Below are 14,891 nucleotides of genomic sequence, written 5' to 3' on the forward strand. Positions count from 1 at the left end.
CACCTTCACCAGAAGTGATCTGATGACTGGAAGGCTGCTTGATTCACATCCTCTAAACATTCACCTTCACCAGAAGTGATCTGATGACTGGAAGGCTGCTTGATTCACATCCTCTAAACATTCACCTTCACCAGAAGTGATCTGATGACTGGAAGGCTGCTTGATTCACATCCTCTAAACATTCACCTTCACCAGAAGTGATCTGATGACTGGAAGGCTGCTTGATTCACATCCTCTAAACATTCACCTTCACCAGAAGTGATCTGATGACTGGAAGGCTGCTTGATTCACATCCTCTAAACATTCACCTTCACCAGAAGTGATCTGATGACTGGAAGGCTGCTTGATTCACATCCTCTAAACATTAACCTTCCGTTGATCAGAACTCTAGAGGTTCTTCTTCACTGAACCAAAATATATATATAATGTTTCAGTGATTCCATATATTAAGGAAGTGATAGAAGCCTTTTTGGTTCTAGAAGGAACCTTCTGTTCTAAGAGTGTATAACAATAAACACGTTTTTCTTCTGATTAATTAATTATCTACATCATGTTATTTCAAGTTCTCCCTTTGGAGCACAACATCACGTTGTTAAATAATACTCCTAAATTGGGCGTGGATATAAATTGGGCATTTGAAGGCATCTAGGGTGTAATATGTGTTGGATGAAAATGAACATTGTATTCAATGTTGTAGGAAACATTATTGGCAAGGGACTTGATGCCTTCTATTCCAAAGATATTTAGAGTTGTTAAATGGAAGAGAAGAGTGCTGTTCAACGGAAGTGTTGATATAACGGTTATATTGTCTAAAAGATGCATTCCATTATATTAGGTAATAATTAAGAATAGGCAAAGTGGTCGTGTCACGTGAAAATTCTATCAAATGTCTTACATGGCAACGAGTACAGTCAGGGTGCCGTGGAGCCCCTGTAGTACCTCCACAGACCACGGATTGAGAACCCCTGCAGTACCTCCACAGACCCCGGATTGAGAACCCCTGCAGTACCTCCACAGACCCCGGATTGAGAACCCCTGCAGTACCTCCACAGACCCCGGATTGAGAACCCCTGCAGTACCTCCACAGACCCCGGATTGAGAACCCCTGCAGTACCTCCGCAGACCACGGATTGAGAACCCCTGCAGTACCTCCACAGACCCCGGATTGAGAACCCCTGCAGTACCTCCACAGACCCCGGATTGAGAACCCCTGCAGTACATCCACAGACCCCGGATTGAGAACCCCTGCAGTACCTCCACAGACCCCGGATTGAGAACCCCTGCAGTACCTCCACAGACCCCGGATTGAGAACCCCTGCAGTACTTCCACAGACCCCGGATTGAGAACCCCTGCAGTACCTCCACAGACCCCGGATTGAGAACCCCTGCAGTACCTCTACAGATACCGGATTGAGAACCACTGATTTAGCAGATGCTCTTATCCAGAGAGATTTACAGTAAGTGCTTTCATCATAATTAAGATAGCTACGTGAGTGTATATATATATATATATCTATATATGTATATATATATACACCCATCTAAAATCTATTAGTTAAAAATCTAAGAACAGTAATATTGAAGGTACCCATAAGCAACAATTTCTGATTAAAAAAACAAATGTGAACATTTTGGAAATAAACTCATAATAATGATATCAAAAATTGTCATCTCACCTCTTAGCTTTGGTGTCATGGTCCCCAGAGAGATGCATTTTAGAGTCAGGGACCCCCTCCCTTCTCTCCCCAGAGACACTCATTTTCGAGGCAGGGCCCCCCTCCTTTCTCTCCCCAGAGAGACTCATTTTAGAGCACTGACCCCTAAACAGAGATCCAAAATGTTGTTTGTGGTTAACACAGTCATTATTTAATGTCAATTGTTATCATTTATTATTTATATCTTATAAAACATTTACTAACAGACACAGAAACAATCAGGTGATTTAATGGACACATCACATGAATATGTAGTTGTGACATTTCATCTCCATGGCAACTGTCTGTAATAATAATAAGTCACTGTTTGTTAAGGTAGTTCTAGACAGTACAGCAACAATAATAATAATAATAACAAGTCACTGTTTGTTAAGGTAGTTATAGACAGTACAGCAACAACAATAAGTCACTGTTTGTTAAGGTAGTTGTAGACAGTACAGCAACAATAATAATAATAATAATAATAAGTCACAGTTTGTTAAGGTAGTTGTAGACAGTACAGCAACAATAATAATAATAATAATAATAAGTCACAGTTTGTTAAGGTAGTTATAGACAGTACAGCAACAATAATAATAATAAGTCACTGTTTGTTAAGGTAGTTAGAGAGAGTACAACAATAATAATAATAATAAGTCACTGTTTGTTAAGGTAGTTATAGACAGTAGAGCAACAATAACAATAATAATAATTATAATAATAATAAGTCACAGTTTGTTAAGGTAGTTATAGACAGTACAGCAACAATAATAATAATAATAATAATAAGTCACTGTTTGTTAAGGTAGTTATAGACAGTACAGCAACAATAATAATAATAAGTCACTGTTTGTTAAGGTAGTTCTAGACAGTACAACAACAATAATAATAATAATAATAATAATAATAATAATAAGTCACAGTTTGTTAAGGTAGTTATAGACAGTACAGCAACAATAATAATAATAATAATAAGTCACTGTTTGTTAAGGTAGTTCTAGACAGTACAGCAACAATAATAATAATAATAAGTCACTGTTTGTTAAGGTAGTTATAGACAGTACAGCAACAATAACAATAATAATAATTATAATAATAATAAGTCACAGTTTGTTAAGGTAGTTATAGACAGTACAGCAACAATAATAACAATAATAATAATAAGTCACTGTTTGTTAAGGTAGTTATAGACAGTACAACAATAATAATAATAATAAGTCACTGTTTGTTAAGGTAGTTATAGACAGTACAACAATAATAATAATAATAAGTCACAGTTTGTAAAGGTAGTTATAGACAGTACAGCAACAATAATAATAATAATAATAAGTCACTGTTTGTTAAGGTGTAACGGCGTTCTTCTTTTGTTGAAAGAAAGTCGGACCGAAATGCAGCGTGTAAGTTACTCATGTTTATTAGGAAGACAAACGAACGAACTATACACGAATAACTAATAAATACAAAAACAACAAACAGAACGTGAAACCTAATACAGCCTGACTGGTGCACACTACACAGAAACAGGAACAATCACCCACGAAATGTAAAGCGAAAACCAGGCTACCTAAATACGGTTCCCAATCAGAGACAACGAGAATCACCTGACTCTGATTGAGAACCGCCTCAGGCAGCCAAACCTATGCAACACACACCCCAAATCAGCCACAATCCCAAATACTACAAACCCCAATACGAATACAACAAACAATAAACCCATGTCACACCCTGGCCTGACTAACTAATAAACTAAAACACAAAATACTAAGACCAAGGCGTGACAAACCCCCCCCTAAGGTGCGGACTCCCGAACGCACCTCAAAAACCATAGGGAGGGTCCGGGTGGGCGTCTGTCCATGGTGGCGGTTCCGGCTCCGGACGTGGACCCCACTTCATAAATGTCATTGTTCCTCCCCTTCACGTCCATGGATAATCCACCCTAACCGCTGACCATGGCCGAATAGTCCTCACCCAGAACCCTACATAACAGAGGAGCAGCTCGTGACTGAGGGGCAGCTCGGGACTGAGGCAGCTCGGGACTGAGGGGCAGCTCGGGACTGAGGGGCAGCTCGGGACTGAGGGGCAGCTCGGGACTGATGGGCAGCTCGGGACTGAGGGGCAGCTCAGCACTGAGAGGCAGCCCAGCACTGAGAGGCAGCCCAGTACTGAGAAAAAGCCCAGTACTGAGAGGAAGCCCAGCCAGGCAGTTGAATCCGGCAGATCCTGGCTGACTGGCGGATCCTGGCTGACTGGCGGATCCTGGCTGACTGGCGGATCCTGGCTGACTAGCAGATCTGGCAGATCCTGGTTTACTGGCGGATCCTGGCTGACTGGCAGATCCTGGCCGACTGGCGGATCCTGGCTGACTGGCGGATCTTGGCTGACTGGCGGATCCTGGCTGACTAGCAGATCTGGAAGAGTCTGGTTGACTGGCAGATCTGGAAGAGTCTGGTTGACTGGCAGATCTGGAAGAGTCTGGTTGACTGGCAGATCTGGAAGAGTCTGGCTGACTGGCAGATCTGGAAGAGTCTGGTTGACTGGCAGATCTGGAAGAGTCTGGTTGACTGGCAGATCTGGAAGAGTCTGGCTGACTGGCAGATCTGGAAGAGTCTGGTTGACTGGCAGAGCTGGCTGCTTCATGCTGACTGACGGCTCTGGCTGCTCCATGCTGACTGGCGGCTCTGGCTGCTCCATACAGATTGACAGCTCTGGCGGCTTCATGGAGACTGGCAGCTCTTTGCAGACTGGCAGCTCTGGCTGCTCCATGCAGACTAGCAGCTCAGGCTGCTCTATGCAAACTGACAGCTCTGGCTGCTCCATGTAGACTGGCAGCTCAGGCTGCTCTATACAAACTGACAGCTCTGGCTGCTCCATGTAGACTGGCAGCTCAGGCTGCTCTATACAAACTGACAGCTCTGGCTGCTCCATGTAGACTGGCAGCTCAGGCTGCTCTATACAGGCAGGAGGCTCCGGCAGTGCTGTAGAGGAGGAAGGCTCTAGAACCGCTGAACAGACGGGAGACTCCGACAGCGCAGGAGAGGGAGAAAGCGCTGGCTGCACTGAACAGGCGAGGCGCACTGAAGGCCTGATGCGTGGTGCTGGCACTGGTGGTATTTGGCCGAGGACACGCATAGGAAGCCTAGTGTGGGGAGCTGCTACTGGAGGGCTGGGGTGTGGATGTGGTACTGGATAGACCGGACCGTGCAGGCGCACTGGAGCTCTTGAGCACCGAGCCTGCCCAACCTTACCTGGTTGAATACTCTCGGTTGCCCTGCCAGTGCTGTGAGGAGAAATAGCCCTCACTGGGCTATGTAGGCGAACCGGAGACACCGAGCGCAAGGCTGGTGCCATGTAAGCCGGCCCAAGGAGACGCACTGGAGACCGGATGCGTAGAGCCGGCTTCATAGCATTTGGCTCGACGCTCAATCTAGCCCGGCCGATACACGGAGCTGAAATATACCGCACCGGGCTATGCACCCGCACTGGGGACACCGTGCGCACCACTGCATAACACGGTGCCTGCCCGGTCTCTCTAGCCCCCCGGTAAGCACAGGGTGATTGCGCAGGTCTCCTACCTGACGCAGCCATACTCCCTGATAGCCCCCCCCCCAATACATTTTTGGGGCTGCTTTTCGGGCTTCCATCCACGTCGCCGTGCTGCCTCCTCATACCTGCGCCTCTCCGCTTTAGCCGCTTCTAATTCCTCCTTGGGGCGGCGATATTCACCAGGCTGAGCCCAGGGTCCTTTTCCATCCAGTTCCTCCTCCCATGTCCAATTCTCCAAATGGTGTAGCCTCTCCCACTGAAGCTGCTTCTGTTGCCTTTCGTTTAGCTCCTGTTTCCTCTTCGCCTGCTGCACTTTTGGGCGGCTACACTCCTCTGGTTTAGCCCAGGGTCCTCTTCCGTCAAGGATTTCCTCCCATGTCCAGGAATCCTTAATACGCGGCTCCTCTTTGCGCTGCTCCTGCCTGTTGACACGCTGCTCGGTCCTTGTTTGGTGGGTGATTCTGTAACGGCGTTCTTCTTTTGTTGAAAGAAAGTCGGACCGAAATGCAGCGTGTAAGTTACTCATGTTTATTAGGAAGACAAACGAACGAACTATACACGAATAACTAATAAATACAAAAACAACAAACAGAACGTGAAACCTAATACAGCCTGACTGGTGCACACTACACAGAGACAGGAACAATCACCCACGAAATGTAAAGCGAAAACGAGGCTACCTAAATACGGTTCCCAATCAGAGACAACGAGAATCACCTGACTCTGATTGAGAACCGCCTCAGGCAGCCAAACCTATAAACACACACACCCCTAATCAGCTACAATCCCAAATACTACAAACCCCAATACGAATACAACAAACAATAAACCCATGTCACACCCTGGCCTGACTAACTAATAAACTAAAACACAAAATACTAAGACCAAGGCGTGACATAAGGTAGTTGTAGACAGTACAGCAACAATAATAATAATAATACGTCACTGTTTGTTAAGGTAGTTATAGACAGTACAGCAACAATAATAATAATAATAAGTCACTGTTTGTTAAGGTAGTTATAGACAGTACAACAACAATAATAATAATAATAATAATAAGTCACTGTTTGTTAAGGTTGTTATAGACAGTACAGCAACAATAATAATAATAATAATAATAATAAGTCACTGTTTGTTAAGGTTGTTATAGACAGTACAGCAACAACAATAATAATAATAATAATAATAAGTCACTGTTTGTTAAGGTTGTTATAGACAGTACAGCAACAATAATAATAATTATAATAATAATAAGTAACTGTTTGTTAAGGTAGTTATAGACAGTACAGCAACAATAATAATAATAATAATAATAATAATAATAAGTAACTGTTTGTTAAGGTAGTTATAGACAGTACAGTAACAACAACAATAATAATAATAATAATAATAATAATAATAATAAGTAACTGTTTGTTAAGGTAGTTCTAGACAGTACAGCAACAATAATAATAATAATAATAATAATAATAATAATAATAATAATAAGTAACTGTTTGTTAAGGTAGTTATAGACAGTACAGTAACAACAACAATAATAATAATAATAATAATAATAATAATAATAATAATAATAATAATAAGTCACTGTTTGTTAAGGTAGTTATAGACAGTACAGCAACAATAATAATAATAATAAGTCACTGTTTGTTAAGGTAGTTATAGACAGTACAGCAATAATAACAATAATAAGTTACTGTTTGTTAAGGTAGTTATAGACAATACAACAACAACAATAACAACAATAATAATAATAATAATTCACTGTTTGTTAAGGTAGTTCTAGACAGTACAGCAACACAAGGCCATGTCTCACACTTATTTTTATTCATTAAAGTAGGCTATTTATTGTCTTTCAATCAGTTATCTTCTAAACGTATCTGAGAATGTAGACAGAAGGGCTAAAACGGACATGATTGATCTGAGGAGGAAATCACTGATCCATTCAGAAAGGTTTATTGCATCAAGTAAGAGATGTTATATTATGTAAAGTAGACGAGGTTATAATGTATAGTAGTGGGTTGTTAGTGATATGTTATATTATGTAAAGTAGGCTAGGTTATAATGTATAGTAGTGGGTTGTTAGTGATATTTTATATTATGTAAAGTAGACTAGGTTATAATGTATAGTAGTGGGCTGTTAGTGATATGTAGATGTTATATTATTTAAAGTAGACTAGGTTATAATGTATAGTAGTGGGTTGTTAGTGATATGTTATATTATGTAAAGTAGACTAGGTTATAATGTATAGTAGTGGGTTGTTAGTGATATGTTATATTATGTAAACTAGACTAGGTTATAATGTATAGTAGTGGGCTGTTAGTGATATGTAGATGTTATATTATTTAAAGTAGACTAGGTTATAATGTATAGTAGTGGGTTGTTAGTGAGATGTTATATTATGTAAAGTAGACTAGGTTATAATGTATAGTAGTGGGCTGTTAGTGATATGTAGATGTTATATTATTTAAAGTAGACTAGGTTATAATGTATAGTAGTGGGTTGTTAGTGAGATGTTATATTATGTAAAGTAGACTAGGTTATAATGTATAGTAGTGGGCTGTTAGTGATATGTAGATGTTATATTATTTAAAGTAGACTAGGTTATAATGTATAGTAGTGGGTTGTTAGTGATATGTTATATTATGTAAAGTAGACTAGGTTATAATGTATAGTAGTGGGCTGTTAGTGATATGTAGATGTTATATTATTTAAAGTAGACTAGGTTATAATGTATAGTAGTGGGTTGTTAGTGAGATGTTATATTATGTAAAGTAGACTAGGTTATAATGTATAGTAGTGGGCTGTTAGTGATGTGTAGATGTTATATTATTTAAAGTAGACTAGGTTATAATGTATAGTAGTGGGTTGTTAGTGATATGTTATATTATGTAAAGTAGACTAGGTTATAATGTATAGTAGTGGGTTGTTAGTGATATGTTATATTATGTAAACTAGACTAGGTTATAATGTATAGTAGTGGGTTGTTAGTGATATGTAGATGTTATATTATGTAAAGTAGACTATGTTATAATGTATAGTAGTGGGTTGTTAGTGATATGTTATATTATGTAAAGTAGACTAGGTTATAATGTATAGTAGTGGGTTGTTAGTGATATGTTATATTATGTAAAGTAGACTATGTTATAATGTATAGTAGTGTGTTGTTAGTGATATGTAGATGTTATATTATGTAAAGTAGACTAGGTTATAATGTATAATAGCAGTTTGTTAGTGATATGTAGATGTTATATTATGTAAAGTAGACTAGGTTATAATGTATAATAGTGGGTTGTTAGTGATATGCAGATCAAGGTCTATACCTCGGCTATAGCCTACATATCATAGATGACCAGTCTAAACCTGTTCAGATCAGTTCACATTATGTTATAGTCCTACCAGTAGCAGGACAGAGAATGTACTGTATATAACCTACATATCATAGATGACCAGTCTAAACCTGTTCAGATCAGTTCACATAATGTTATAGTCCTACCAGTAGCAGGACAGAGAATGTACTGTATATAACCTACATATCATAGATGACCAGTCTAAACCTGTTCAGATCAGTTCACATAATGTTATAGTCCTACCAGTAGCAGGACAGAGAATGTACTGTATATAACCTACATATCATAGAAGACCAGTCTAAACCTGTTCAGATCAGTTCACAGAGACCATCAGGTTTGTCAGCATGATAAGTGATCATAGTTCAAACCTACTCTGACTATTTAATGTCTGACATCGACTAACCTTATAATAGTGTGTAGAAAGCCAAGACCAACGAGAGTTTGCCCATCTTTCCTACGTCTCAACACATTTATCTGACTTCTAATGTACTGAGAAATATGTGTCACAGTTTCAACAGCCATTTTATAACTGCGTAGGCTACCAACATACTTTTAATTTCATATGAGGAAATCACATAACTTACAGTCACTGGTGCAGATGCCTGTTTTCTTGCAGATGAAGTAGCTTTCATAGACAACTCATTCAACCAGCCTAAACAACAGTAAATACAAGATGTCAAATCGTCAAAGGAGAACACATGAAAGACAGGTATTTTGCTACAGATGTAGGATCTTAATTTGAGACAGTTTACGACAGCAGAAATTATGTGGATTATAATGAACATTTTAAAGTGGAAAGTGGAAATGACAAACTTCAGAAGCCTTTTAAAACATCAAATACACTGCAAGTTTTAGTTTTCCTGCAACAGGGTGATCAAAGTCAGATCCTACATCTGTACAGAGATGAGGTCTTTATCTGAAAAAGGAAGTTTGAGTTATTAGCAATGAAGTTGCAACTGTCAGCTGCTGTAAACCTCTGTGATTGGATGTTATAGACCCCAATCTGAACAGTTTCTTCCCCGTGGTTATAGCCTTTAGCTCTATGCTCAGTCTACCTAGTTCAATATATTGTTGTACGTAAACTTTGTGCAAACTCCACCGCCTGTATTCTGTCTCTTAATGTTTTCTTTCACTAGCAGCACCATGTCACCATGTTAAATAATGTGTTCAGATGTAGGATCTTTCCAACTCTGAGGACATGTCATTGTGATGTCATTAGTTACATTTCAACCTGTTGATGAAGGCAACTAGAAGGCTGAACCCAGAAGACAACTCTAAATCAACACTTACTGATATTATCCTAAAATCCTTTTACTCGTATTATTGTGTCTCTTTGTTCAACGAATGTTGGGCAGCCTGTGCTGTTAATATAGTTGAAAACAGCGGGCAGGGAGGTCAACACCCTACGTATTGCACCAATAGGGTTAACCCACATGGTGGGAATTGTTACCTGGCTCACACAAAAGCATGTCTCAGACACCAATGTAGCAAACAGCGGGGCAGGGAAGTGAACCCAGGTTGCATGTGTTAAAGGTGAACAACCTACGCATCGCACCATTGGCATCAATTAGGTTATTTGGTTGGAATTGTGACGTGGCTCATATAGTGAGGATCACTACACTATAGAGGAACTATGATACAATTACATTATCACATGAAATGTAGAGGATCACTACACTATAGAGGAACTATGATACAATTACATTATCACATGAAATGTAGAGGATCACTACACTATAGAGGAACTATGATATACTGTCATTCACTATACTAACATTACACCAGACATTTAATTTATCTAATGTTAGGAGTGTTATACTGTCATTCACTATACTAACATTACACCAGACATTTAATTTATCTACTGTTAGGAGTGTTATACTTCACTATACTAACATTACACCAGACATTTAATTTATCTACTGTTAGGAGTGTTTTACTTCACTATACTAACATTACACCATACATTTAATTTATCTACTGTTAGGAGTGTTATACTTCACTATACTAACATTACACCATACATTTAATTTATCTAATGTTAGGAGTGTTATACTTCACTATACTAACATTACACCATACATTTAATTTATCTACTGTTAGGAGTGTTATACTTCACTATACTAACATTACACCATACATTTAATTTATCTACTGTTAGGAGTGTTATACTTCACTATACTAACATTACACCATACATTTAATTTCTCTACACACTTTATAATAATCCCTGGCAGGATTCTAGCCTTGTAGCCTGAATTCACAACCAGAACATGTCAAGACATTGAGATATTTTCTGTTCTGTTCTGTATATTCTGATGGATGAGGCCTAAGATGGAATGTGAAGCAAACTGAACCTGGCTAGCTTTAGAAAACCAGTATATCTAGCTAGTATCATAGTTTACCCCCCAGGCTACAATCAGGTTTCAGCATCAGGCAGGTATCAACATGCCGAGTCGTAGGCTACAACCTGGGTTGTGTTCATTAGTTTACTTCACAGCCAACAGTTTTAAATGGCACTAATGAACACACACAACCTGTTTTGAGGAAGTGTAAGTTGTTGTTAGTCTTTCCACAATATGTATTTGTCTCTCTTTCACACAAAATACCTACCTGATTAAAAAGCATTAACAGTAGATGAGAAAGAGAAAATGTTTGTTTGTTGCTTGTTGTTTTTTAAGACTGTTTTGAGAAGACAAGTCTATAGACCTATGATACAGTAGGAGATCACCCTGGTCTATAGACCTATGATACAGTAGGAGATCACCCTGGTCTATAGACCTATGATACAGTAGGAGATCACCCTGGTCTATAGACCTATGATACAGTAGGAGATCACCCTGGTCTATAGACCTATGATACAGTAGGAGATCACCCTGGTCTATAGGCCTATGATACAGTAGGAGATAACCCTGGTCTATAGACCTATGATACAGTAGGAGATCACCCTGGTCTATAGACCTATGATACAGTAGGAGATCACCCTGGTCTATAGACCTATGATACAGTAGGAGATCACCCTGGTCTATAGACCTATGATACAGTAGGAGATCACCCTGGTCTATAGGCCTATGATACAGTAGGAGATCATTCTGGTCTATAGACAATATCATCAACTATATGAATACATTTAACAATATCATCAACTATATGAATACACATAACAATATCATCAACTATATGAATACACATAACAATATCATCAACTACATGAATACACATAACAATATCATCAACTATATGAATACACATAACAATATCATCAACTATATGAATACACATAACAATATCATCAACTATATGAATACACATAACAATATCATCAACTATATGAATACACATAACAATATCATCAACTATATGAACACACATAACAATATGATCAACTATATGAATACACATAACAATATCATCAACTATATGAATACACATAACAATATCATCAACTACATTAATACACATAACAATATCATCAACTATATGAATACACACAACAATATCATCAACTATATGAATACACATAACATTATCATCAACTACATTAATACACATAACAATCGTCGTCTTACCTTTTATCTCTCAATAGAAACAGAGTCTGAATGATCATCGGGTCGTCAAAAGTTACTTTCATTTGCTCTGCTCATTTACATATCAGGTTCTGCCTGTTCTCTCTCCCTCTCTCTTTATAGCTCTTACAATGTGTCTTGGCATACATTCTACAACTGTCTGGAACTCTATTCTTCTGTCTCTCTCCATTACTTTCTCTGTGTCATCTGTTGCTGTCTCTGTGTCTTGTCTGTCTCTCTCCATCATATCCTATTCTGTTGCTGTCTCTGTGTCTTGTCTGGTGTCTCTCTCTATCATATCCTATTCTGTTGCTGTCTCTGTGTCTTGTCTGTCTCTCTCCATCATATCCTATTCTGTTGCTGTCTCTGTGTCTTGTCTGGTGTCTCTCTCCATCATATCCTATTCTGTTGCAGTGTCTGTGTCTTGTCTGTGTCTCACTCCATCACCAGAAAATGTTGAGGGTTCGGCCTGCTACAATACAACATTCACAACATGACAACACAACTACATAACACCATAAAATACAGTTGAGGGATACTACAATACAACATGACAACACAACTACATAACACCATTAAATACAGTTGAGGGTTACCACAATACAACATGACAACACAACTACATAACACCATTAGGGTTACTACAGTACAACATGACAACACAACTACATAACACCATTAAATACAGTTGAGGGTTACTACAGTAGAACATGACAACACAACTACATAACACCATTAAATACAGTTGGAATGTAGTTAGAACTCAAAGTGTTTCCGTCCAACAGAAAAACAACAATAAATCTGGATCAACACATTTAGATTTCTAGATGCTGCACTTTGCTGTTTCATTACCCAGAAAGCTGTTTAAGGTCAGACCAAGGCAGAGTGTAGTATCAGTACTTAGGGGTCATAGGTCAGATCAGTAGTCATGGTTGATATGTATGGACAAGAAAACAAACTTTACAGCCATTTTTCTCAGATTCACTATTTGTGTAGATGCTGTTTGTCTTTGTAGGACAGTAGTTCAGGTGGCTGTTTGTGTAGATGCTGTTTGTCTTTGTAGGACAGTAGTTCAGGTGGCTGTTTGTGTAGATGCTGTTTGTCTTTGTAGGACAGTAGTTCAGGTGGCTGTTTGTGTAGATGCTGTTTGTCTTTGTTGGACAGTAGTTCAGGTGGCTGTTTGTCTTTGTAGGACAGTAGTTCAGGTGGCTGATTGTGTAGATGCTGTTTGTCTCTGTAGGACAGCAGTTCAGGTGGCTGTTTGTGTAGATGCTGTTTGTCTCTGTAGGACAGTAGTTCAGGTGGCTGTTTGTCTTTGTAGGACAGTAGTTCAGGTGGCTGTTTGTGTAGATGCTGTTTGTCTCTGTAGGACAGCAGTTCAGGTGGCTGTTTGTGTAGATGCTGTTTGTCTTTGTAGGACAGTAGTTCAGGTGGCTGTTTGTGTAGATGCTGTTTGTCTTTGTAGGACAGTAGTTCAGGTGGCTGTTTGTGTAGATGCTGTTTGTCTTTGTAGGACAGTAGTTCAGGTGGCTGTTTGTCTTTGTAGGACAGTAGTTCAGTTGGCTGTTTGTCTCTGTAGGACAGTAGTTCAGGTGGCTGTTTGTGTAGATGCTGTTTGTCTTTGTAGGACAGTAGTTCAGGTGGCTGTTTGTCTTTGTAGGACAGTAGTTCAGTTGGCTGTTTGTCTCTGTAGGACAGTAGTTCAGGTGGCTGTTTGTCTCTGTAGGAGAGTAGTTCAGGTGGCTGCCCTTGCACTTAGTCTGCCTCCTGTCCCTCCTATCATCATGGTTACACCTTCCTGAAAACAATGACTCCATACTTTGCTGAAACCTGTTCTGCCAGTTCATGTCCTTCAAGACTAGAATGTTCCAATGTGGTTGGCCAAAGAGATGACAAGATAGTTCACACATTCCTCATCCAGGGTTACTGTCAAACAGATATGTGACATTTCTGGTTGGTCCATAACATGAGCATGTTGTTCTGCAGTGAGAATGTAATGCAAGTCAAGGTGTCATTGCATGAATGGCAACAAGGTTTATAACCAACATTGTTAAACTAAATGTTGTTATTGAGAAAGAATTGTAATGTTTTATTGTCACATGCAGTGAAAAGTGTTGTTTTACAGGGTTAACCATAGTAGTACGGTTCTCCGATAGCAAAATAGGGTTAAGTGCCATGCTTGGGTAACCTTTCGGTTACTGGCCCAACACTCTAATCGCAAGCAATCTGCGGTTAACGGCACCTTGACAGATTTTCACCTTGACGGCTTGGGTATACTATACCAGTTCATATTTGTCTCCACCAGTTTGATTATTAGAATGTGATAAAAAACGAAGCGATGGTTGGGTTGTTTGGAGTGTTTATCAGACCATGTGGACACCTCCTAGTGGTGGGGTTGTTAGGAGTGTTTATCAGACCATGTGGACACCTCCTAGTGGTGGGGTTGTTAGGAGTGTTTATCAGACCATGTGGACACCTCCTAGTGGTGGGGTTGTTAGGAGTGTTTATCAGACCATGTGGACACCTCCTAGTGGTGGGGTTGTTAGGAGTGTTTATCAGACCATGTGGACACCTCCTTGTGGTGGGGTTGTTAGGAGTGTTTATAAGATCATGTGGACACCTCCTAGTGGTGGCGTTGTTAGGAGTGTTTATCAGACCATGTGGACACCTCCTAGTGGTGGGGTTGTTAGGAGTGTTTATCACACCATGTGGACACCTCCTAGTGGTGGGGTTGTTA

At 39.6% G+C, this 14,891-nt stretch overlaps 1 protein-coding gene across 1 annotated transcript in view; it reads right to left on the minus strand.

Moving 5' to 3' along the window:
- LOC135554804 (NLR family CARD domain-containing protein 3-like) overlaps nucleotides 1-12,473 on the minus strand; it is a 29,593-nt gene extending 17,120 nt beyond the window's left edge. The window contains exons 1-3 of the mRNA XM_064987242.1: nucleotides 12,158-12,473; nucleotides 9,173-9,240; nucleotides 1,677-1,820 (exon numbers count right to left, since the gene is read on the minus strand). Coding sequence (XP_064843314.1) covers nucleotides 1,677-1,804 — 128 coding nt within the window. The 5' untranslated portion in view covers nucleotides 1,805-1,820; nucleotides 9,173-9,240; nucleotides 12,158-12,473. The remainder of the gene's footprint in view (nucleotides 1-1,676; nucleotides 1,821-9,172; nucleotides 9,241-12,157) is intronic.
- Nucleotides 12,474-14,891: the final 2,418 nt, after the last annotated feature.

Source organism: Oncorhynchus masou, chromosome 14 (assembly GCF_036934945.1).
Source record: "Oncorhynchus masou masou isolate Uvic2021 chromosome 14, UVic_Omas_1.1, whole genome shotgun sequence".
Lineage (NCBI taxonomy): Eukaryota > Metazoa > Chordata > Actinopteri > Salmoniformes > Salmonidae > Oncorhynchus > Oncorhynchus masou.